Source organism: Pongo abelii, chromosome 6 (genome assembly GCF_028885655.2).
Source record: "Pongo abelii isolate AG06213 chromosome 6, NHGRI_mPonAbe1-v2.0_pri, whole genome shotgun sequence".
In the NCBI taxonomy this organism is placed as follows: Eukaryota; Metazoa; Chordata; class Mammalia; order Primates; family Hominidae; genus Pongo; species Pongo abelii.
The window spans coordinates 70485415-70511115 of record NC_071991.2 but is presented as its reverse complement, the minus strand read 5'-3'; the positions used below and the strand labels follow the sequence as shown (position 1 = coordinate 70511115).

Genomic DNA, 25701 nt, shown 5'->3' with positions numbered 1-25701 from the left:
TAAACATGTTATTATAAAAAATGCATTTATTTTGTTGTTTGCCATATTCCAAATGACCAAAAAATCTTAACTATTATTATTAGAAATAGTGGAAATTTTTCAAATTATCATTTTCTTTCTGTTTTGCCCCCAGTAGGTGAACTGCCACACCTTAAAGGTACCAAGACACATGATGTCAGAAGGTACAATTTAAACCTGACAGTGAAGGAAAAATATTGGAGCAGTAGGTATTGTGGAGAAAACCCTAGAAATGAAATCCAGGCCTTTAATTACAAAAAAATAGAGACTAGTTTAACCAAAACTAAATATATTTATCCCCAACTCATTGTTTAATATTGGGACTATAGTTCTAAATATTGCTAGTAGTCTACTGTATAGGCTAACAAAAAATAGGCAGAGACCAAAAAAAAAAAAAAAGGACTATTTGACTGAATTTTCAAATCAACTGCCAACCCATGGCTAAAGCCTAGTAAAGAATCATCATTTTAATTTAATTAAAAAAGAAACATTAAATAAAACAACTCTCCATTAAAATATAATTTGCATTAGTGTAATCACAAGTGCTATACTAAGCATATTAAAGTATCTAGAAGAAATTAAAATTTCTAGTCGTGAAATGGCACCATAAAATGAGCAAATTTATTATGTAGCTTGGTATTTCTAATGGGAAACTGAAGACCTCTAGGCACTTAAAAATAATAGCATTTGAAAAAAAAAATTTTTTTTTTTGAGATGGAGTCTTGCTCTCTCACCCAGGCTGGAGTGCACTGGCATAATCTCGGCTCACTGCAACCTCCACCTCCCGGGTTCAAGCGATTCTCCTGCCTCAGCCTCCCGAGTAGCTGGGATTACAGGTGTGCCCACTACCACACCTGGATAATTTTTGTGTTTTTAGTAGAGATGGGGTTTCATCATGTTGGCCAGGCTGGTCTCAAACTCCTGACCTCAGGTGATCGCCTGCCCGCCTTGGCATCCCAAAATGCTGGGATTACAGGCATGAGCCACCGTGCCCGGCCAGCATTTGAAAAATTACTGAGACTTACACATAATAAATCCCATAATCACAGTATCAATTCAGAGTGATGGTCATTTCCTAGAGTAGGAGTTATATATTTTAATCTCCCTCTGGAGAAGCTAATATACCATTATCCTACTCAAAGTTACATAAATAGGCTTCCAACCTCATTGCTTTGCCTTTAAAATCTATTTTAGCTGCCATAGGGTGGTCTATCAGATGATGAGAAAAACTCACCCATTTTCAGAGATCATGTCTATTTCAGTCATTATTAAATATATCAAAACATTTGTTTCTAATAATATTAAATATATTAAAAATGGTACACTTCAAAATTTCCATAATATGACACTTATTCTATTAATATTCTTATATTTCCTTGATAGAACAAGAAATAATATAATATGCAAAATATGTTACCAAACATAAGATAGATTATTGGATGGAACCTGAGATGGACTTTCATGCATGGTACTGATCTGTGCACTAAGACTAAAAACTACTTTCTATTTCTCTGAAAGCTAGCAATGATTTCCACATATTACAAATAAACGTTTAATTATTCCTTTCAGTTAATCATATAAAGATGGTATTTTCTTATTTTTTATGACTATAACTATAGAATGTAAACTGAATATTAAATTGGATGAGATATTTAAAAAGCAAAGTTTGTGAAAGCAATCTGTAAATATATTTACCTATTTCAGCAGCATATAGGACTAAAGATACCATGTAAAACTGGGAAAATAATGAGATAATTAAATTGACTTTATAAATCCTTAATATTCTACTTACAGTCTCAAGTTTCCTTAATGCCAAATGTTACAGATAGTTCTTCCCTCATTCTAGATCAACGGTTTCAACTTAATCTTATGTTTTATTCAGACAAGGCTGGTGCCTTCCTTTTTTTACCTACCTTCAGTGCAGGAAAAATAAAATGAAAAAAGTCATGTCGTGGTAGCAAAACTATTCAGTAGAATAATTGTAATCCCAACAGTTTCCTCAGATCACTCTCTTTCAAAAAGTCAAAAGATAAAAATGCCATATGAGTGGATGTAAATTACATTAAGTGTGCCTTCTGTGGTAATAACTACAAATTTATTCATTGCATTTTTCAGAAGAAACTCTTTGAAATTTTCACAGAAACTTTGAAGAAAAAAATTACCGAGCTGTCCAGGAAGCCATTCCCATCCGTGTCATAAAGGCGAAACATAACTAGAATGAAAGAGGTGTTGAAAACAAGATTACAGGCAAATAAGATCAACGTTAGTTTAAAGTATATTCATTAAAATTTAGTTTGCGTTGAAAACAAATACTAAATTCCTCCCCTGCTCCAAACAATTAATTTGTGGGATTATTTCTCAAACTAAATTGAAAATGAATTAATTAGTTAATAGAAATACTGGATAGCACAAAGTCTATCAAATTTTGTTTGTTTCTAGAAGACATTAAAATGTACTATTATTTGTTTAAACTCTTTATTACAAGATCATTAAATGTCAACTCAAAAATAAAAGAGAAGAAGTTGAAATATTCAAAGCCTGGGTATTAAAGAGCAGAGTGCATAAGGAAAAACAACAAAGGTGAAATTTAGAAATCAACTATAATTTGAAATCCATCATTCACAATTACAAGAGCTTGGTCAAAAACTGTTTTCTTTATCTGTAAAGTGAGAATAATCAGTCTACCATAACACATATTTACTGTGAAAGTTAAGGGAGGTGATAGACACAAAAGTGAATGAAAGCCATAGATCATGATACAAATAGATGCCATTGTTAGGATTGATCCCCAAGCAGTATGGGCGAGGAAGGCAGAGTGCAAAACAACGGATTCTTTCTGATGGAGGAAACCAGCACAGAAAAACTGCATTATGATCATGGCTTTCATGGTTTATTTGTTTAAATCTGAGGTGGAGCTTCAGAGGGTAACTGATCTTTGAACTAATCAAGTAAGGGAAAGGAGAACATTGGCTCTCTGTTAGGAGGTTCAGGACAGCAGATGACAGAGGTCCCTGATGGGCCTGAGGATTCCCTTGTATAATTCACACATCCCCAGGATGCTGTGGAAGAGGCCACAGGTGCCATTTTGAGATAAATAGAGAAGACAGACACAGCTGTAAAAATAGAAGAATGGAAGTACGGGTTTGTCTTTGTTTTGTATAATTTCCTGAATGATCTTGATGTCTGAAGTCTATAATATTAATAAAGATGTTGATTACTAAGCAGCATAATATTATGATGACCCTGATGGTCTATTTGTAGGTGATTATTTTTGTATTTAATGGTTACTGCATTTCACCAATTCTAACATATGATTATTAATAAGATGCATAGTCTATATATTGCTAAAAAGAAAAAAGCCATATAACTATAATATTCTATTTATTGTAAGATGCAAACAAATGTTAAAGATGTTAAAGTGTAAGAAAAAAATGTCTGTCTATTGACATAGGGGTGATAATACTAAACTGGCTAAAAGACTTAAATATCTGTATTTGTAAATCATGGTAATGATTCCTTCTCATACAGTCAATAAATGAAATAAAATGCAGAAGGAAACAGCAACTGACTGCATTGTGGATACTAAGCATTTCAAGAGGTTGTAGTGCAGCAGCAAAGAGTGAAAAAATATCTTTGTAAGTGGCGAGAATTGACTGACTACTCAGAGAAAGGATTAACTACCAGGAATAAGGCAAATATCCAGAAAAGTCTAAATATATTTTAGATTGAGGGACATTTATAACTCTGTTAACCCTTACTGGAGTAAATGACTGCAAAATGACCATTTCACGTCGCTCAAATTTGTGCAAACCCTGTTCTGATTTGTTGACCTTACTGGGAACATGAACTCAAAGAAACACACATGGGTAGGATATATAGATATTGGGCATTCATTACTGACAGTGTCTGAAACTTCTTCCTATTTTCTGAAAATCACACTTTATGAAGACCATTAGAAAATGAAAACTCTGGATACCTTTTCTTTACTAGCCTGACTTGAAGCTAGACTGTGCGCATGGCCCAGGCTCCACCACACAGAAGCACAGTCCCAGGTTATCAATCAGATGCTAGTGACCTAAGCAAAAGAAGCTTGCACAGAATCCCTTCTGGTGGTGGGAGGTGGCAGTGGTTTCAGAGAGAATATCCAGGCTTCTGGATGAGTCAGGGGTGTTTCGAGGCAACCATCCCAGCCCAATTTAATACTTCATTTGGTCATCGTTCCTGAAGAGGCAGCCTCTAGAATTTGTTCTCTACCTCTCCCAGTGATTCTGTGTGTTCCTAAATATCACTTAAAAATAATAACATGCTTTATTAAAAACAACCAGTTAAAATAAACCCGTTTCTATGTCTTTCCCAAGGATAGTGTGTACTTAACATTGGTTTTAAAAATGAACTTACTATTGTAATATTACACTTACAGATAAATGTATTATTTAATACCTTATTAAAGTGTACACACCAATGTAACTATTACCTCTAAATCAAAAAATAGAATTCTTACTAACAAATCAGAACCCCTTTCATCCTCCCCCATCATTATTTTTTCTTCTCTCGCCAAAGACACCCATTATCTTGACTTCTACAGCCCTTCTTTTGAATTGAATTTAATATAACATTTAGAAAATGTTTGCCGGCCGGGCATGGTGGCTCACACCTGTAATCCCAGCACTTTGGGAGGCCAAGGTGGGTGGATCACAGGTCAGGAGATCGAGGCCATCCTGGCTAACGTGGTGAAACCCCATCTCTACTAAAAATACAACAACAACAAAAAATTAGCCGGGTGTGGTGGCGGGTGCCTGTAGTCCCATCTACTCGGGAGGCTGAGGCAGGAGAATGGCATGAACCCGGGAGGCGGAGGTTGCAGTGAGCCGAGATTGCACTGCTGCACTCCAGCCCGGGCAACAGAGTCAGACTCCATCTCAAAAAAAATAAAAATAAAAATAAAATAAAATAAAAAAAAGAAAATGTTTGCCAATCTTTTATTCTCCTATTACAAAACAAAACAAAAAACAAACCAAAATAACACTGCTGGATTTCTAATGAGATTGTACTGAACCTATAGCTCTGTTAGGGGAAGAATCTTTAAAATGCGGAGTCTTGAAATGTACAACCATGTTATATTCTTCTTTATTTAGAGCTTTAATTTCTCTCAATAATGTTTCATATTGTTCTGTATAGAGACCTTTCAAATAGTTTTTAAAGGTTTATTCCCAGGTATTTAATAATTTTGATTTGATAAATGGTAAAATTTCTTAAATTTTATTTACTTATTATTAGTTGATGTCATACAGAAATACAAGTGATTTTTATTTCTATCTTGTAGGCATAGATCTTGCTAAACATGCTTATTAATTCAAGTACTTGATCTATCTATAGATTACTGGGTAGTCTATAATAAACAATGAATCTCAATTTCTTCCTTCCCATTCTCATAAACCATGGATTTTTCTTGCCTTATTGCCATGAGCAATGATCTCCAACACAAAGTTGAACTATACTTACAGTAGTGGCCATTCTTGTCTTGTTCCCAATATCAATGAGAGAAACTTCAATATTTCACTCTTAAATATAAAGTTTGATGGGAGTTTCTTATATATACACATTATTAGATGAATGGAGTTCTATACTACTTTTAGTTAGCTAAGAATTTTTGCTATTACAGTTGTTTTGTTTTTAATCATGAATAGAATGCATATGGAATGTGATAAAATACTTTTATGATTTTCTTCATTATTCTCCTAATGTGGCAAAATACATTGTTTCATTTTCTAAAGTTAAGTCAAATTTAAATGCCTGTAATAATCCCAAATTGAACCTGGACATGTTATTTTAGCTACTTTACATATATAACTGTACTTGATTGCTAATATCTTGTTTCCTTTCTGCTTGTTATCTGGAAAAATATATGAGTGACTTGTACTTTAATTTCTTCAATTAAATGGAAAAAGCCATGCTTCCTTCTCCCCAAAATTTGCCCTAAAAATCCAAGTTGCTTTGATACTTCCCTGAAAATTTTGAACAGGTTTTTAAAATAAACATTCATTCCAAATTTTCCAGTTGATTCCAGTTGGAAGGTTGGCCTGAAAATCCCTACTTCACTAGTGCCTGAAGAATCTAATATTTTAAATAATTTATTCCTAAACACATTAACAAGAGTTACTGCTCTCTATAAATTCTGTCTAATTCATCAAGGAAGAAAGTTTGGAGAGTTTTAAGCTCTAGTTAATATAATAACAATAATAAAAATATCATACATATATTGAGTACCAAGTACCGTATACTCTAAATATTACCAAGTCAAGGTCAAGGATAAAACTTTTCTTTCATCCAGAAGAAGAAAGAGAAGTTCTAGGACTTAATTTTCAGTGATAAGTCTACTTTTCTAATTTAAAATTGTAGCTAGGTAATGCAAAACGTGAAGTATTGAACACACATATTTATCTTGGTTTTCTATTGAAGTACCACTATACTGACTGTAAGAGATGAAATAGGCATAAAACTATAAGCAAAAATAAAATATGAGAGGAGAAAACACTAACACAATTTTCAGGAGCTGGAGAAAATATGTACACATGTATATTGACTTAGAGATCTTAGAAATATAAATGTAAGCTGGTAGAGGAGAAGAAGCATATATGTGCTTAGAAAGGGTGGTGAGTTGGAAAATTAACAGATAATCTTCACAGGATGATCTCTGGGGAGTATGTAAGCTCTCTTCCCCAACAGAAGACTAGATCTTTGAGTTCTGCAAAAGTGAAATGAAAGGAATTCTGGGCTAAAGGTACTCAGGAATTCTGAGTGTAAGGATACAATACCAAAACAAGGTAATTATGTGAAAGGGAATATACCGAATATTGAAAGAATAAGTCCTTTTTCTTATCCCCAGTAAGTCAATACTATCGGTATGGATACTCACCTATACAACTACTACCATCAAAAAAGTTCTTTCAACACAAGTAGTTTGAAAGAAACCAACAAAGCAGGGAGGAGGGGAAACCTTATAACTAAAAGGAAAGTTTCAATCCATGAAATACAAATAGGAACACATAAGGATCAAGCTGAGAATAAAATGGATTCTCTGTGAAGTTAAATGTAAGGAAAAAGTGGGAAAAATCTCATCACCAGGTATAAAAGATGTCCCAGATATGGAGTGAAAAAACATAAGAAGAAAGAAAAGAAGATGGAAAATAGAAAAAGCAAGAAAAAGTAGTAATTCAGAGTTCTGTCTTGGATGTTCAGCATCCAAATAATATTGGTTCTAGAAAGAGAACAACTAAAACAAAGGGTGAAAGTGATTATCAATTAAAATATTCAAGAACAAATGAAGAACGCAAGTTTATGAACATAAATTTATGGTGGAGAATTTGGGAATTGATTAGTTATAGAAATAGAGAAAATGAGGCGGGCGGATATTTGAGGTCAGGAGTTCAAGACCAGCCTGACCAACATGGTGAAACCCCGTCTCTACTAAAATACAAAAATTAGCCAGGCATGGTGGCACGTGCCTGTAATCCCAGCTACTAGAGAGGCTGAGGCAGGAGAATCACTTGAACCCAGGAGGCAGAGGTTGCAGGGAGCCAAGATTGTGCCACTGCACTCCAGCCTGGGAAACAGAGTGAGACTGTGTCTCAAAATAAATAAATAAATAAATAGAAAGAAAAATAATTAAGTTAGAAAAAAGGCAATTATTAACTCCATGGAAAATAAAAGTTGTTTGGCCTGGTGAGCCTATAAAACCTTTCTCTTTTAAAACTATATTTAAAAATAATATTGACATTATTAATATTGAATTTTCAAATTATATAGTAAGACTATTTCTTAGCATTTAAAAGTAAAGTCAGGCCCAAAGGTCAAGGGAATCACTGAACAAAAGGATCATATTTTTAAAAACAAAATAAATATATAGCTGTTTGGCTGCAAAAATTTAAAAAGCCCAATGTTAAAATTATTCTGACAACACGACAGCTTCCAAATATGGGTACCTGCTTCAATGTTATAAACTAGTTTAACCCACATTTTTTCCTATTTTTATGCTCATGTAATTTCACTTTATATAGAAACAATTATGCCCACACATGTATTTAGTTAAAAGATCAGAGCAAAGGCATATTATGCAAGATAATTTTTTATATCCAAACTATTTTCCTTCCAAAAGATTTGCAAGTTTCTATCTGTTTTCATAATGAATATATCCTACTATATATACTCTGGTGTTTTGCACTTGCCATTATATGTTGTTGATATGAGCATTATATGATATGGTATGTTATTAATGTAAACAATGTAAAATATATTTATAAAAGGCATTTAAGCTGGAATTTCTTTAATTCACTTTTTTCCACTCTTGTATATTTTGATACTGATTTAATAAACTTTAAAAGCAGAGGTGAAAAAAATCAGCTGCTTAGGTGTGTTTGACATCCAGTATAATGGAGAGATACTTTCGCCTTTTATTCATAAGAGAAACAACAATAAAAACAGCAAAAGACAGCTTTTCAAAATAAAAAGAGCCCTATAAAGTAGCTCAGAAATTATGGATTTTAGTCATAGCTAGATAAACTGGTGGTGTAATTAATAACCACCCTCTCTTGGTTTTTTTTTTTTTTCATTGACAAACTAGGTGATCTTTAAGGCCTCTTCATTATTAAATCTCATTGTTTCTAAGGTTAATACTGCACAGGGAAGTAACTTTTAACATGTAGGTTACTGTTCAGTCTCCGTATGTCAGTTATCTACTTTCTGAATATTTCCCTATTGATTTTCTCTTTAGTGATACATTTTAAGGAAATGTAAGATAATATAAAAAATTCTTGTTAAATCATTAACTTGATAAGCACAAGTTCAAATGTGAGTATCGTGTATTTTAAAGTCAAAAATATAAAGTTAGTATTATTCTATATCTTAAATAGTTGATGTTATTTTTATATTTTCAAGCACTCATTGACTTTATTTTTACCCATTGACTTTAATACACTTCCATTTAACTATCATTTATTGAGCATCTACCTGTTGAAACACACACACACACACAGATGTAGGTGCAAGGGTACAAAAGAGAGCAAAATAAATCCAGTTAGGAGATGGTAAGAAGATTCACAATGCAGGGTAAGCCTCAAATGTGGACTAGACTCGATCAAATATACACTGTGGGGAGGCAGGGGATTGAAACCCAGCAACTGCACATTGTAATCAAAGGGATGAAAGTGGAAAAGTTCAGGATTTTTCTGATGATAGAAAAGTTGACCCATGTGACTAGGACATGGTTTGTGCATATGTGTGCAGGTCATAGCCAAAGCAAGCCTGGCAGAGTAGGTTGGGGTCAAACTGTGGAGTCAGATCAGTGTATGCACACCAAGTTAAGGGCTTCAATTTTACGCATTATGAAATCAGGTACTATCAAAGGGGATTTTTCACTCTGAATCAGAACAGAAACAGAAAAAAAATAAGTATATTAGTTGATAAGGTTTTAAGTAAAATGAAAGGAAGTTGCAAGAACATACACTTAAGGAGTAAGATGATGATTAAATAGGTAGGTGTTTGGAAAAAAAAACATTATCTGGATTAACTTTTAACTAGAAAACTAGACAAGAGAAACACTGAGCACTGAAGGGCATCTGAGGTTTTGAGTAGAGCTATAACCCAAAGAATTATATTTTTATTTCACTAAGTCTCTGCCACTCAGTATAGTATAGGAGCAAAGAAGTTGAATGTCTGAAATTAAGTGTGAAAAACTAATTGACATCATGGATTATGAGATCAGTTTAAATTTGAAAGGATGGGCAACCAAAAGTCAGCAGGCAAATTCAAGAGGGAGTAAAGTGGGCAAGGGTAAAACAGTTTTAATTTACTTTTATTTCACCTAACATGCATTTATGGGAAGTAATAAACGTGAAGGAATGTATGTGAACAAATATTAGTTTAATCTAATCCTCACAGTTATCCTATGGGATAGAGACTATTTAATGATCCCAATTTTACAGTTGAGAAAACTGAGTCCTGAGGAAGTTTTAAAAATGTACTCACATCACTGAGACAGTTAATTCTCAACCTAGGGTTTGCATTCAATCATTATAAATCAAGAGTCAAGGTTCTTAATTACTGTACTATGCAATAATTAAATTAAAAGTAGGAGAGTGAGAAGTTAAGTGAACATAGGCTGAGATCAAAGTAAAATTGACAGTTTAGTTTTAGAATAAAGCTAAAATAAAATAAAATAAAAATAAACTGCCGAAACAGCAGTTCTCAGCAGTTACAAGGCTTGGAATGTAGTAACAGAAGTGAAGGGCTGAAATAAAATGGAGGCAAAGCCACAGGATTTGAGGATAAAAGAGAGGTTGATGACTTTCCCTAAAGTACTATGGAGCACTTGAAGTTAGAAGGGCAAATCAGCCCTGAGACCATGTCCTTGTTCATTCACAGGGGCTGTTGGTAATTGGTACCAACAAAGAGAGATAAAAATGGAATTCCCCACAGCCCCAACACACACAAGCACACATGCACGTATGCATGCATGCAAAAGCACCCATCCACGGGTAACAAACACCTTCTACCTGATAGAACCTCGGGACGGGAAGGTCCTCAGAGAGAAGAATTAGGATTGCATAAAGGAAATAAAGTTGAAGACATGGCTTATACGGTAAGTCCTCAATATGATTGCTAGATACTGGGAAACTGTGACTTCAAGCAAAACAATGTACAGAGGGTTCTCGAATAACACCCTTTCCTTTCATGACATTTTGTTATAACACTGATGAGCAAAAAAATGGTTTTGTTATATACATTGTTCAACTTCAAGTCACAGCTTCCAAAATCCTATTGAGGATGTTAAGTGAGGACTTCCTGTAATCAGTAAAACATCTGGGAACTTTTGTTTGTTATTTTTTAATTGAATAAGCTTTATAATAAACATTGTGTAAATACCTGGCAGAAAAGACAGGCAATGGAAAGTGGTGGGAGGCACTGAATAGATTTTAAAAATATTTGGGGAAACAAAGTATTACTTACATAAACATTGACAACAGTGTAATTCGTTTATCTAATAACCCAGGTAAAATACCTAACAAATACTGCCACTATTCATCAACCCCAAGAAAAACAACTTATTTCCGGTGAATTCCTTGTGTATATGTCTTTTCACTGGACAGAAGGAATTGCATAAGCCAGTGCTTCTCAAAATGTGATCCCTGGAACAATAGCATCCGCATCGCCTGGAAACTTGTTAGAAATGCACATTTTCAGATCCCACCCCAGGCCAGCTGAATCAGATATACCAGTCCTGCAGGTGATTCTGATGTGTGATAAAGTTTGAGAACCTCTAACCTAAATCAAATTTCTTTCTGCTTAGCTACCCGGAAGTAAGAGCCAAATTCAACATTGACCTGCAAAAGTTAATTTTAGGTGCCTGTTCACATCTGTTTCTGTGTTAATTATAATTGCTTTTTCTTATTTTCATTCTTCTGGTCTATATTGTATTTAATAAATTGTCATCCTTTTGGAGTATTTATTAAACTAACAACCAATACAATTTTTTGAAGTCTTACTGAGAATTTGTTTTTAAAAATCTGTAACCGTAAAAGAATACATGTTAGTAACTTTTACATATGCAATTTTAGAAGGGTAAACGTATGTGGTAAATTGTTAAGAAAGTGGATGAGGAAGATTGATTGTTAGTTAATTGACACAGGAAAGGGCCAGGAATTGGCATTAAAAAAGAAAAAGAAAGAAAACCAAACTTTGGATGATTCTGATGTATAGCCAGGGTAAGAATCACCAAATTAGAGGATAGGAGAAAAGAGACCTACAGCATCATGTATTTTGAAGAGTTTGGTGAAAATGATAGTGATAATTCTGGGCCATAACAAGACTGCTTATGAGAAGAGTCTGAAGAAATGGTTTAAAACAAAAGGAAAAGGCAATGCGTCTAGTGTAAGCTTGAAAAAAAGCTGAGAAACTCAAAGAAAAAAACAGAGAGAAGAGAGTTGAGAACACTAAAGAAAAGTATATGGCAGGTCAGTTGGATGAGATTCATCATGTCTTTTTGAATAATGTGGTGAGTTAACATTCTATCTGCAACTGTAGACAAAATCTATGTGGGTTCAAGGATGCACACTGAAAACTCAAAAGCATTCTTCTTAAGAATTCCACCTTAAAGGCAACATACATCCAGCTGACCTAGAAATAGTTAAACAGCAAGACCAAATACCATCTTGGGGAGGATGGATGGTGCCTTTATTCATCTTCAGATGTGGAAAAAATGTTTGTCTTTATATGTTTAAACAGCAAGACCAAATACCATCTTGGGGAGGATGGATGGTGCCTTTATTCATCTTCAGATGTGGAAAAAATGTTTGTCTTTATATGTTTATAATCATCCCAAATGTGCTCCTGATAACACCTGAGCAAACTTTCTCTCTGGCTGTCACTTCAATAGAAATTCACTGAACATTAATATTTACTTTGGAATGAGACAGATTTCTGTAAGTTCTTAGGAATACAAAATAAATCTTGAAATGCAAATATTCAACATTTATGAATAATAAATATATATTTAAAGATGATATTCACATGGTTTATTCATAACCTAAGCAGGTGTGACTCTTAAATAATCACATTACAGTAAATCCTTTATTGGAAGGAGAAATATTATCAAAAAGTTACTATTAAATTTAACTAAAAATGCCTCCCAATGATAATTCTGAGACATCATGATTATTTATATTTGCTTTAGAAGTATTAAAGTTTAGATTTATTATCTTCACTATCATTCTAGTAGCAAGCATTTTTCATTAAATTTACCACATCCTATATAATCAAATGTATCAGATTATTGAGTAAGCTGCCAGGACTATATTTAGAAAGAGCCTCAGAGATAGAATAGATGATCAAATGATCAGGTTTAGAGTAAATGCTTGAAAAATATTTTCTTATATTGCAATGAGTATAGTTAGCCACCAGAGAGAGCTCAGTCACTATGTTTTATTAAAGACAGTAATTATTTACTTTCAACTGAATAGAAATTCTCTATCGGCCATATCCTAAAAGAAACAAAGCTATTGTTTAATGATTTATAATATCCAGAATCAACTACTATAAATGACACTTTCAGGTTTAGCATTTGAGAAATAATGTGTCTCTGCCAACAAGAGTGTTAGTGCGGAAGATTGCAAGGGAGATTTCCACTGGAGAAAAGGTGCAGGTTGCATATTTATAGGCAATTTTCTTACTCACTAATGGGAAGGTTTTTTCACACGCCAGAAATAAATGCTTTATGAAAACAACTCAAAGGCTATTTTCTAATAGCATCTTGTTAACTCCAGAGAAATGAGGAACAGCTTTTTAAAGTCATATGACAAACATAATCAAGAAATAATCAGTAATAAATGGAACTTGATAAATAAGAACCTGAAATTAATAGATCTTAATATCTTTTGTCTGATTCTCAGCAGGAGGAAATTTTTACTATTAAGCAGGATCACTTTACTCAACAAAAATTATACAACTATACTAATGCAATTTTAAGTTAATCAATATCTAGTCCTTTCTCCTGCCCCCAACCATGATAAGTAAACAGAATGAAGAAACACATACACTCAAGCTTATCCTCAGGTCTTCCTCTTTCAAGCAGAGACAGGTAACAGACAATGTCCTTCAGGTGGATTACTTCTGGGGAACACGTGTTTGCAGGAGAAGTAGTCCGGGGAGGGGTGATGGCACCTTTATTCATTCTCAGACCTGGAAAAAAAATTGTCTTTATATTTTGTTAATTATTTACAGTGATCTCAAACAGAAAACAAATTAAGAAAATAGAGAACACACAGGCTACATAGAAATTTATATTTTTTAGGCATAGAATAACCAAATTCTCTGTAATATCAGTACAGCAGCTAGACATAGCCTACAACTGTTGTAGATGAAGGAGAGTTCTTTGGGATCCACAGACATAGCACTGCCCTGTCACCCACTGGATGGTATTTGGGTCAGAATAATATCACCCTAGGTGAGTTGGTACACATTTGAATGCTTGAAGACCCACTTCCTTATTCTACTTTTCTGTGCCTTAGGTAGTGACAGCTATAAATCATTTGGGAAGATATTTAAAATGGATTTTTTCACAAAATACTAAAGAAAAAAATGTCAGTCTTTCACAATATAATTTCTCTATTGATAATAAGTAATCATCCATTCATAAAGTCATATATTTGTTTCAAATATTTGCCAATACCATGAAGAAGACATCCTTTTTTACCATCAAGGGATTTGCCCATGAGTAAGAATAAAGAGAACATAAGCAAAACTCTGGATAAACATGATGGATATTGGAGAAGTAAAAACATACGAGTGGTTTGGTTTTTAAATGGTTCTCACTTTATTTCTGAAACCCATTATCTGTGTCTGTTCTATGACAAGGATATAGGTTGCTTATTACCTGTCTGGTGATAATCTAACTGAAATATGTTCACAATAACTTGTTAGTTCTATCTTACCCAGAAGCCACTGAAGTCAGATTGTATGTATCTGACAAGGCCTGAAGATAAACCGTAATTATCCCTTGAGCGATATATCGTATTTTTAGAGGTATTTGGGAGAAATAACTAATGGGTTGAGTGGCTACTGGATTCCTAATCAACCTGGACATACTGTAAGGAATAATTTGAACCAAATACAGTTCTAGAACCCTGTTCTTAGCACAGATCTACCTGACTGCATATCTCTCACTCTAGTTTTTCAATTTGTAACTTTCCATGAACACCCGTCACCTCGTCAAGCCATCTCAAGATTCCCAGGCATATAATTCAATGTGTTGTGAGATGTCGCAAGTTAGTTTTATCATTGGTGATGTTGTCACTAATAAAGGGAACTATTTACTGAGTGCCTAATATGTGGCTGAAATCATGGTAGTAGCTTTAACACATATTATCTCACATTATTCTTACGTGAACCCTGTGAGGTAGAGTGCATTTTCCCCATTTTACCGATTAGGAAGCGTCTTACAGATTTTAACTTCCCAGAGTTTCATAACCAGCAAGACAAATCCATCTTCTTGTTTCTACACTGGTAGCTTACAAACTATTTTTGTTCAAGGCCAATCATAAAAGTGTAAGAAAAATAATTTACATCTTTAACACAGCACACACACATGCACTCACACACACACACACACATTAGTGGTAATTCATAATTGCCCAAATATTTTCTTTTCTATATTAACCTACTCCTGTTCTATCCTATTCTTTTTTTTTTTTTTTTTTTTTTTTTTTTGAGACGGAGTCTTCCTCTGTCGCCTAGGCTAGAGTGCAGTGGCACGATCTCAGCTCACTGCAAGCTCCGCCTCGCAGGTTCATGACATTCTCCTGCCTCAGCCTCCCGAGCAGCTGGGACTACAGGCGCCCACCACCACGCCCGGCTAATTTTTTGTATTTTTAGTAGAGACGGGGTCTCACCGTGTTAGTCAAGATGGTCCTGATTTCCTGACCTTGTGATCCGCCCGCCTCGGCCTCCCAAAGTGCTGGGATTACAGGCTTGAGCCACCGCGCCCGGCCTCCTATTCTTAAAATTTTTCTCAAAGACCATCTAAATTGAATTTACTAGCCACCAATGGATCAAAAATCACACTTTGAAAAAACACTGCTTTGGGTCTTTCCATCCTTTTTTTTTTTTTTTTTTTTTTTTTTGAGATGGAGTCTCGCTCTGTAACCCAGGGGCTGGAGTGCAATGGCGCAATCTTGGCTCACTGCAACCTCTGCCTCCTGGGTTCAAGTGATTCTCCTGCCTCAGCCTCCTGAGTAGCTGGGATTACCGGTGCGGGCCACCACGCCTGTCTGATTTTTTTTTTTTTTTTTTGTATTTTTAGTAGAGATGGTGTTTCACCATGTTGGTCAGGCTGGTCTCAAATTCCTGACCTCGTGATCCATCCACCTCGGCCTCCCAAAGTGCTGGGAATTACAGGCATGAGCCACCATGCCCGGCCCATTTCTTTTTAAAATGAAGTCTTATTTATTTCAAATGTGGCTTTATGTTTTACATTAATTCTACTCCTGTTTATAAAGTTATCAACAGAGACATATATTGTAAATGGAATTTCCTTTTTAATAGAAGTATCAATGTATATCTAATACAAACTAATAATTATTTATGAACCAAAGAAGGCAGGGAAATGAAGACAATCCTGAGCTTTAAAAAAAAAAAAAAAGACCGGAATAATTGAAAATAGCCAACTAAAGCTTAGCCAGCTGCAGGAATAAGCAGTTCCAACTTATGATAAAAAACATTTTGGCGCTGACCCCTGACATGACCATAACTTTCAGACTTGAAGAACACAGCACTTGAATTATGGTCGGATAAGCTATGACCTAACTCATCCTGCTGATGAGCTAATCCTCTTTTCCAACGTTTCCCCCTGTGGTACTGAAATGATTTAATCAGCTTGATTTAACTCTTCTATAGAAAAATTCAGAACAAAACAAAAAAGAAAGAAAAGAATATGCTCTGACATTTATTTGAAAGAAAGCCAAATATATTATAGATCTTCACTTATTTAGAACATGGCATGATCATTTGTACTTATACAACTAAGGTACATGGTGTTTAATTATCAGTTTTCATCATACTGAACACAAACAATTGAGAATGTAAGGATCACATAATTTTGTCTTTTCTGTATGTAATGTATAAATCGAGTATGAATGTACACATATAATTTGTATTTAGCATCACGTTTTTGAAGGAATATGCTACTGTACTAAAATTATTTTTGTTTGGAAAAATGAGTAATATTTTCCATTTTCTTTTCATGAAATATTGTTAACTGAACATTTAAAGCTGTATCATGTATTTATTTTCATGAAATATTATTAACTGAATATTAAAGCTGTATCACATATTTAATTGTGTCACAGTTTTACATTTAAATAGCTTAAAGCTTATAGAAAAGAAATATGGGCATATATTCAATCTATACGTTGAAGAACTAATCAACACTTCCTTAAGTCCAATAGCAGCCAAATTTGAGAGGTAAAATATATACTTTTGGAATGATTTATAGAGTGCACTGAAGAAGAAGATAAAATGTCAAAGACCTTTTATTATTATTACTTGATAAAAAGAAAATTGTAGAACAGGACTTAATTTTTTAAAGACTCTATTCTTTTTTAAAAAGTTTGAGGCTCACAACAAAATAGAGACTGTACAGAGATTGAACACTGCTTTATATCTTTCCTTCATTTTCTTTACTAAAGTCTTGCTTACTTCAAATATCTCTCTGTGTTTCACATTAATTCTGCTTCTGTTTATAAAGTTATTACCCACTACACATGCATATTCTTCCCCACTACCAACATTCTCAACCAAAGTAGTACGTTAGTTACAATTGGTTAAATTACATTGACACCTCATTACTATCCAATCTCTATAATATACATTAGGGTTCTCTTTTTGTTGTACATTCTACGAGTTTGGACAGGTGTATAATGATGTGTCCACCATTATAGTGTCTTTCAGAGAAGTTTCACTGCCCTAAAATATTTCTACTCTGTTTATTTATCTCTGCCCTCCCACCAACCTCTGAACCTTTTATTTTCTCCCTGATTTTGCCTTTTCCATAGTGTCATAGAGTTGAAATCATACAGACTGGCTATTTAGACTGGCTTTTTTCTGTTATTAATATGCATTTACATTTCCTCCTTGTCTTCTTATGGCCTGATAGCTCATTTCTTTTTATCACTGAATAACATTGCATTGTCTGGATGTACTACAGTTTATGCATTCATCAACTTGATTAAATTTTGAGGTGTTTAATTAATAAAAAAGCTCGGCCAGGCACCGGGACTCATGCCTGTAATCCCAGCACTTTGGGAGGCCGAGGTGCGCGCATCATAAGGTGAAGAGATCGAGAACATCCTGGTCAACATGGTGAAACCTCGTCTCTACTAAAAATACAAAAATTAGCTGGGCGTGGTGGTGCATGCTTGTAGTCCCAGATACTTGGGAGGTTGAGGCAGGAGAATCACTTGAACCTAGGAGGCAGAGGTTGCAGTGAGCCAAGATCATGCCACTGCACTCCAGCCTGGGTGGCAGAGCGAGACTGTCTCAAAAAATAAATAAATAAATAAAAATAAAATAAAAATAAAAAAGCTCACAGATTTTATTCCTGCTCCCACCACCTCCCCAAGATCAGCCCACATTTTTTTAATGTTTCTTTATATTATGTTTTCATTTAGTTTTCTGAAAGCAGGCCCTGGTCCTCAATCTATCTCTATAGGAGTTATTTTTACACCCTACTCTACCCTTTATTTATTTATTTATTTATTTATTTATTTATTTTTCTTTTGCCTTTTCCCTAAATCTGGCTGAAGCTCACTACTTATTTTCCTCGATTGCAGTTCACTACCCTGAAGAAAAGTCCTTTTTCGTTTTAAGAAGTTTGCATTAATCTAATGGTTATTCAGAAGCTTAGGAGACAACACGTATGACAACCAAGAAGTTGCAAGCCTGACTTCTTGACTACAGCTGAGATGGTAAAATGATAACATGAAATAGTAAGTGAGATCCTCTCTAGATAGCCTCTGGTGAGGAAGCTCAAAATTCTATTTTTAATAAACAAAGGCCAATTTTACACACCCAGTCATCAGTGAAATTCTCTCTTTATAACTAAAATGAAACATAAAGCTGGGCAAAACAAAAGGGTTTGTTTGTTTGTTTTTTGGCCTCAAGTGATCAGAGCTAAATATTGCTTCAGAGTAAATATTGCATTGACACTTAAAGTAGTATAATCTGCAGATTCTTCTACTTGCCCTAGGCTGTACTACTTTAAATATTTCATCACAAAAGTGAAGCAAATGTGTGTGAGTGTATATATACATATACACATACACATATATATGTGTATGTATGTATTACAATAGTACAAAATAAAGTGAAAAATAAGCATTGTAATTTGAGTGTATTAGTCTTTTAGGAATAATTATCTTGTACTTAGTACTTATTTCTGTTAAAATAATTTCATTATATATACACATACATACATACACACATACACATTCTTTTCTTCAAAGCTTTAGTTATAAAAAGTAGTTAGCATTAGTCAAATTGAATGTTGCCTACTATTATCATATTTCTAAGCACATGATTTTCATTATACTCCAATCTAGACACTTCACTTCTTGAAACAATAACCTCAAAAGTTGTATTTAATAGATAATTTTAATTCTAGCCTCAGGTTCAATTATTAGCAGGTAAGTTTTGGGTACCTGTTAAATTAGTGCCTCTGGTCCAGTTTGTTTTATTTTCAAACACTTGCATTTCATATAATGTAAACAGTGACATTTTCTCTATTTCTTAATGAAATAGTCAAAAACAATAACATGGATTACATTTCTAAATTTATAAGGCAATACAACACTGTCAATTTAGCTTTTTCTTTTAAAATATTGGTTCAATTTACAGAAACGTATCAGATTTATTTACCACATAGTATAATTATACTTCCAACATCCATACTATTGGTCATAATGAGTAGCATAGATAATCAGAATAAAAATAGTTGATATTAGTATTGTCATATATTTCATGATTTTTACACTTAATCTTTCAACTATGCTTGTTGTAGTATATTATAATTATCTTTCATTCTTTATGTTTACCCAAACAGGCAGCAAAATGAGGTAGATGGCATTTTCAGTGAATAAGAAATGTAATAGAGATGGTGATTCCTTATAAAGAGAAGACAGACTGTGAGATACAGTCCCCGATATGAAACTGGGATCAGACAAACCTCTCTGAGAACATACTCTGGTTTTCATCTGTTTGGACATTGGCAAAAACCCCAAACAAGCAATTACAGGGAGAAGGACTTAAAGTGTAGGTCTTTGGGGATAATGTTTTAAGAGCAGAGTAACCTCTGTGAAGGAACAACATTAATAACAGCTCTGGCTCTGTGCAAACAATACTTTTGTACAGTGGTCTTATTTGACCCTACAATTCTGTTTTAAAGATGAGAAAGTGGAAAGTCAGTAAGTAAACTGTTCGTGATCGTATACCAGTCAGTCAACGGAGCAGAAAGGTGAAGACAAATCATCTCATTCCAAATTTTGGACTCTTTTTAAAAGCAGTAAAAATGAGATCTGTCTACACCAGTGTTATCCAATAAAATTTTCTGAAGGCTGAGTGCAGTGGTTCATACCTGTAATCCTAGTGTTTTGGGAGGCCAAGGCAAAAAGATCACTTGAGTCCAGGAGTTCGAGCCCAACCTGGGCAAAATAGGGAAACTTCATCTCTATTAAAAAAATTTAAAATTACCCATTGGGGTGGCATGCATTTGTAGTCCCAGCTACCTGGGGGGCTGAGCAAGAGGATCACTTGAGCTCAGCAATTCAAAGTTACAGTAAGCTATGATCGCACCGCTGCAGTCTGGGCAACAAACAGAGCAAGATTCTGTCTCTTGAAAAAAAAAAACAAGAAACAAAAAAACTTTCTGCACTCTTCAATACAATAAAATTAACTACATATGGCTATTTGACCAAAATTATTAATGAATTTAAATTTAAATAGCAATGGATAGCTAGTGGCTACCGTATCAGGTTGTGTAGGCTATATACTGTATGCAGGTGGATAATTGAAAGTTATTTAAATTATTCTCAGTAATTTGAATATATAGAAATATGGGACAAAAATAATTAAACCACCACATATTAAAAGAGCCCATGATACCAAATTTTCTGTGTTTATCACATGAAAAGAAATTCCAATAATCTTCTTAAATTTCACTGTACAGATATTGTTCAGAATGTATAATATCTTTAAAATAAAAAGAATATGTTGATTTTTTTTTTGAGATAGGGTCTCACTCTGTGATGCCCAGGCTGGAGTGCAGTGGCATGTTCACTACAACCTCCACCTCCAGGGTTCAAGAGATTCTCCCACCTCAGCCTCCAAGAAGCTGGAATTACAGGTGTGAGCCACCACATCCAGCTAATTTTTGTATTTTTTGGTAGAGATGGAGTTTCACCATGTTGGCCAGGCTGGTCTCAAACTCCCGACCTCAAGTGATTTATGTACCTCGGCCTCCCAAAGTGCAGGGATTACAAGCGTGAGCAACCATGCGCAACCAATATGTTGAAATTGAACTTTATGCTATGTAGGCACACCAAAACATTGAAACATAATTTATTTAATGAATAATGGTAATGACTGGCATTTATTAAGCATTTATAATGTACACAATACTATTTCAAATGATGTACATGCATCATTTTTTTTCAGTCTCATAATAGTTAATAAAATACATACACATATTATCCCCATTTTACATTTAAGAAAACAGAGGTGAGAACAAGTTGCACAGGTACGACTCAAAATGCAGTCTGAATTGGAGTTTTATTGTTTATTTATTTACTTATTTATTTATTTATTTTTGAGATGGAGTCTCACTCTGTCGCCCAGGCTGGAGTGCAGTGGCGCAATCTGGACTCACGGCAACCTCTGCCTCCCAGGTTCAAGTGATTCTCCTGCCTCAGCCTCCCAGGTAGCTGGAATTATAGGCACCTGCCACCATGCCCAGCTAATTTTTGTATTTTTAGTAGAGATGGGGTTTTTTTATGTTGGCCAGGCTGGTTTCTAACTCCTGATCTCAGGTGATCCATGGCCTCCCAAAGTGCTGGGATTACAGATGTGAGCCACCGTGCCCAGCCACAATTGGAGTTTATACTCTAAGCATGATTCTGTGAGGCTGGACAGAGAAAAATAAATCAGAGGAAATTGTCTTCTGCCTCTCAATAAAAGACCTTTGTTTTAAGAGTCTGGTTTTCAAGACTCTTAAGGGTAGATACATTGATTAAATCATAAACATTTGAAAGAAAATTAGAAACCATAGCCAGAGCTAAGAACTCTAAATTTTCATCTTCCATTTGGCCCATGTATTGGGTCATCCATCATAATATGTATTTATATGTGTGCTTGCATGTGTAAACATGCACATATATTTGCCAAATCTTTATGTATGATTTTTCTTATTGCTCATCTGTGTTTTTGATAGATATAAAACTAGCCCTTTATAATCATAAACACAATAAATATTCAGGACCCTTAAGATTACTCATGTAAAACCAGATCCCAGGTACTGAGGATAAAGCATTGAACAAAGCAGGAAAATCCCATTTCCACAGAGCTTTCATTCCAGGGGATCAAAGCAAGTGTCCAACACCATTGCATATTTTCTAGCTATGACTAGGTGTTTTTATGAGTGAAATAATGTTATGATGGATTTGGGCCTCTGCAGGGTATTAAATCTCTTATTTCCTTTTACTAGAATATTACAAACTGTAAATAAATATTTTTGAACATGAAAGTATGAAAATGTTAAGACAACACTATCATTTAGTATGCAATCATTAAGACGAAAATGAAAATACAGAAACTCCTGTGTGTTGGGTGAATAAACCTAATAATAAAGTAAAGGTGGAAAATTTGAGGACCAAATTTTACTTGGAATATTCAGATGGAAGAAAAAGAAACTTGATTATTCAAGTCTAACATATTAAAAACCATTTAATGATTAAAGGAGAGACTTGAAGAGAAATCATCCCTTACTAGCAGTGTTGTGTTAAAAACAGGACCACAAAATTATTGCAAGGAAGAGATTGGCAGGATAAAATATTTTTTGAAGTAAAATAATCTGTGGAACATTACTTCTAATGATAATAATTGGAAGTATGAATTCAATACTACAGAGGTACATCAAATGTAAAGGTTGATATAAATAAATATGAATTGGCCAGTAGACAGAATTTATTTCATCTGTATTCCTGGAGCATTTCTATGTCAGTGAGTTTATTACCTCAACAGTAATAAGTATATCGACATTAAGAAATACACCAATATATTTTAAATATCTACTATGTGTCAGGAATTCCCCTATCTCATAGTCACAGAAGCTATGTAGTCTGTTCAGTTTGTGTTTTGGGGACCCTGTCTTTCCCTGTTTGCATTGTGGAAACTGAAAAACTTATCAGTTATAAAAGACCTGTTAAGGTACAGCACAGTAATAAAAAACACACATACACACATATATATTTAATATCCTCAAGACAGTCCTAATAAGAGAAATATCTTCTTCTCAGCACAATTAATAAAGTATACCTTTCAGCAAGAACATTCAGTAAGTCTATCTGGTGAAAGAACATTTATCCCAAGGTTCAAGTATCTCATTCTCATTGTAAAATTTTCTGTTCTTAATTGATTAACTTCCTGACAAACATAAAGGAATCGTTTTTCCTTTTCTATCTAAAATAAGTACTTGGGGTGTGACTCAAATGCACAGAAAACATAAAATGACATAATCCTCCTATTGATATTATAGCTTATTGATATGTGTAGCATCACAGTGCAAATTAACCATTGCCTCATCAAACAAGCAATGGGAGAGTTGGGGACCAATGATAAGGCACCTAATTTTTTTCAGAGATAGCTGTTACTACTCTCAATCTGAAATATCTTCTGGACCCTTTTATACCATCAGCCTCATTCTCCTTCATGATAGCTTCCACATCACTAGCATTGTAATTATTTTCTGGCTTAAAATCTCATAATGGCTTTCCAATTTCTTCTGGATAAAATTCATAACTTAGCATGACAGGCAAAACTCTTCCCCACCTGGCCTTGGCTACCTCTCTCGCCTCTTCTGCAGAAGCACAACTGGAGTCCAGGCCAGACCCAGACCTCTCAGTGCTCCTAACAAGTCTATCTTCCTCCAGGCTCCTAAGGTCCTTGGGGTTTTGACCTTGCCAGGCCCTCTTTCCTCATTCCACTCCAGGCCATGCCCGATATTTACAAGGTGATGAGCATCACCTGCTCTGGGATGAACAGAAATGACCTCTTTGAACTCCTATCTTAGTTTAAGTGAATCATGAGAATCCCAGATTCCCAGTCATCCTCAGCCTCAAACTGCACTTTCCAGCCTCCTTTTTTTTTTTTTTCCTCTGAGATGGAGTCTCGCTCTGTCGCCCAGGCTGGAGTGCAGTGGTGCCATCTCAGCTCACTGCAACTCTGCCTCCCAGGTTCAAGTAATTCTCTTGCCTCAGCCTCCTGAGTAACTAGGATTACAGGTGTGCACCACCACGCCCAGCTGATTTTTGTATTTTTAGTAGAGACAGGTTTCACTATGTTGGCCAGGCTGGTGGCAAACTCCTGACCTCGTGATCCCCCTGCCTCAGCCTCCCAAAGTGCTGGGATTACAAGCATGAACCACTGTGCCCTGCCTCCAGCCTCTTTTTGTATACATTTTTGCCAATACTACTTACTACCATCTGATATGGTACATGTATTTACTTTTCTGTATGTCTGCCTCTCCCCACTAGAATGTAAATGACTATGGAAACGGGTTTCATTTTCTTTTTTTTGGTTGGTTTTTTTTTTTTTTTGATGGAGTCTCACTCTGTCGCCCAGGCTGGAGTGCAGTGGTGCGATCTCTGCTCACTGCAAGCTCCGCCTCCTGGGTTCACACCATTCTCCTGCCTCAGCCTCCGGAGTAGCTGGGACTACAGGTGCCCACCACCACATCTGGCTAATTTTTTGTATTTTTAGTAGAGACGGGGTTTCACCGTGTTAGCCAGGATGGTCTCGATCTCCTGACCTCGTGATCTGCCCACCTCAGCCTCCCAAAGTGCTGGGATTACAGGCATGAGCCATCATTTTGCTCACTGATGTATCCCTAACAACTTGAACAGTAAATATCAATTTGTAAGTGATGAATTTTGAATCAATGAATACTGAATGTCTTACAGTTCATACATTGCCCTTTGATGGGACATTTAAAAAAGTTTGAATAGAAATGTATATGTTGATTTCTCTCCTTGGAACTCCTTTCGCAGCCTTTCCCACTCGTACCTACTTCCCTCCCCAACTTTACCTGGATAACTCCAATTTACACTGGATGACTCCTGCAACGGTTCACCTCCTCTTTTCCTCTAGTTTTATTTTGGCTCCTGTAGGCATCTCACTGTTTTCTCCACACAGTCAGTTCAAAAGTGGGTTACAATATTTATTTTATTATAATATAATTGAACACATAATTGTTCATCTTTCTGCTTGACTTTAAAGGATCCTCAGCTTTCCTGTGGAAGTTCTAGCATATAATGAGTTTAAATAAAAAGATAGAATGCATGAATTAATCAATGAATAAAATAAATTACTAAACGGCACACCTATCAATTGAGTACCTGTTATTATTTAAAGGGGGCTAGGAAAATCTTCTCTTTCTTTCTTATAAAACAATTAGGAAGAAACAACAACAAAAACTGTTACACTGACCTGCAACAAATACCAGACATTTTCTATTACAGATGCAACATTTTGGACATCGTGTAGTCCAACAGAAACAAACAGTATGAGTGTTTAAATGAGTTAATATACTATATTATGTCCCATTTTAATTACTACATTATTCAAGAAACTAACAGTTACTAATAATTGCTGTTGATTGCTATCTTATATGTAAAGAAATAATTTCTCTGAAGGCAGTTAATTCAGTTAATGAATACTAAATGGTTGGAGTTGGCATGGGTGGGGATGGAGAAGGGACAGGGATGCTACAAGGGACAAATGGTGTCTTGTAAAAGTACCAGAGTGTCAGGGTTTCTTCCCAGTTGCACACTCCAGGTGTGCCATCTTATTAATCATTGAATTCCTAGTACA

The 25701-nt window shown here is 34.9% G+C and overlaps 1 protein-coding gene across 9 annotated transcripts in view; it reads right to left on the bottom strand.

Moving 5' to 3' along the window:
• The window catches only part of DGKB (diacylglycerol kinase beta), a 743750-nt gene that overhangs the window by 538641 nt on the left and 179408 nt on the right, over positions 1-25701 (bottom strand). For all 9 annotated transcript variants that reach the window (XM_024249734.3, XM_024249737.3, XM_024249742.3 and 6 more), the window contains 2 exons: positions 13606-13749; positions 2181-2230 (listed from right to left, as the gene is read on the bottom strand). In XM_024249734.3, coding sequence (XP_024105502.1) covers positions 2181-2230; positions 13606-13749 — 194 coding nt within the window. The remainder of the gene's footprint in view (positions 1-2180; positions 2231-13605; positions 13750-25701) is intronic.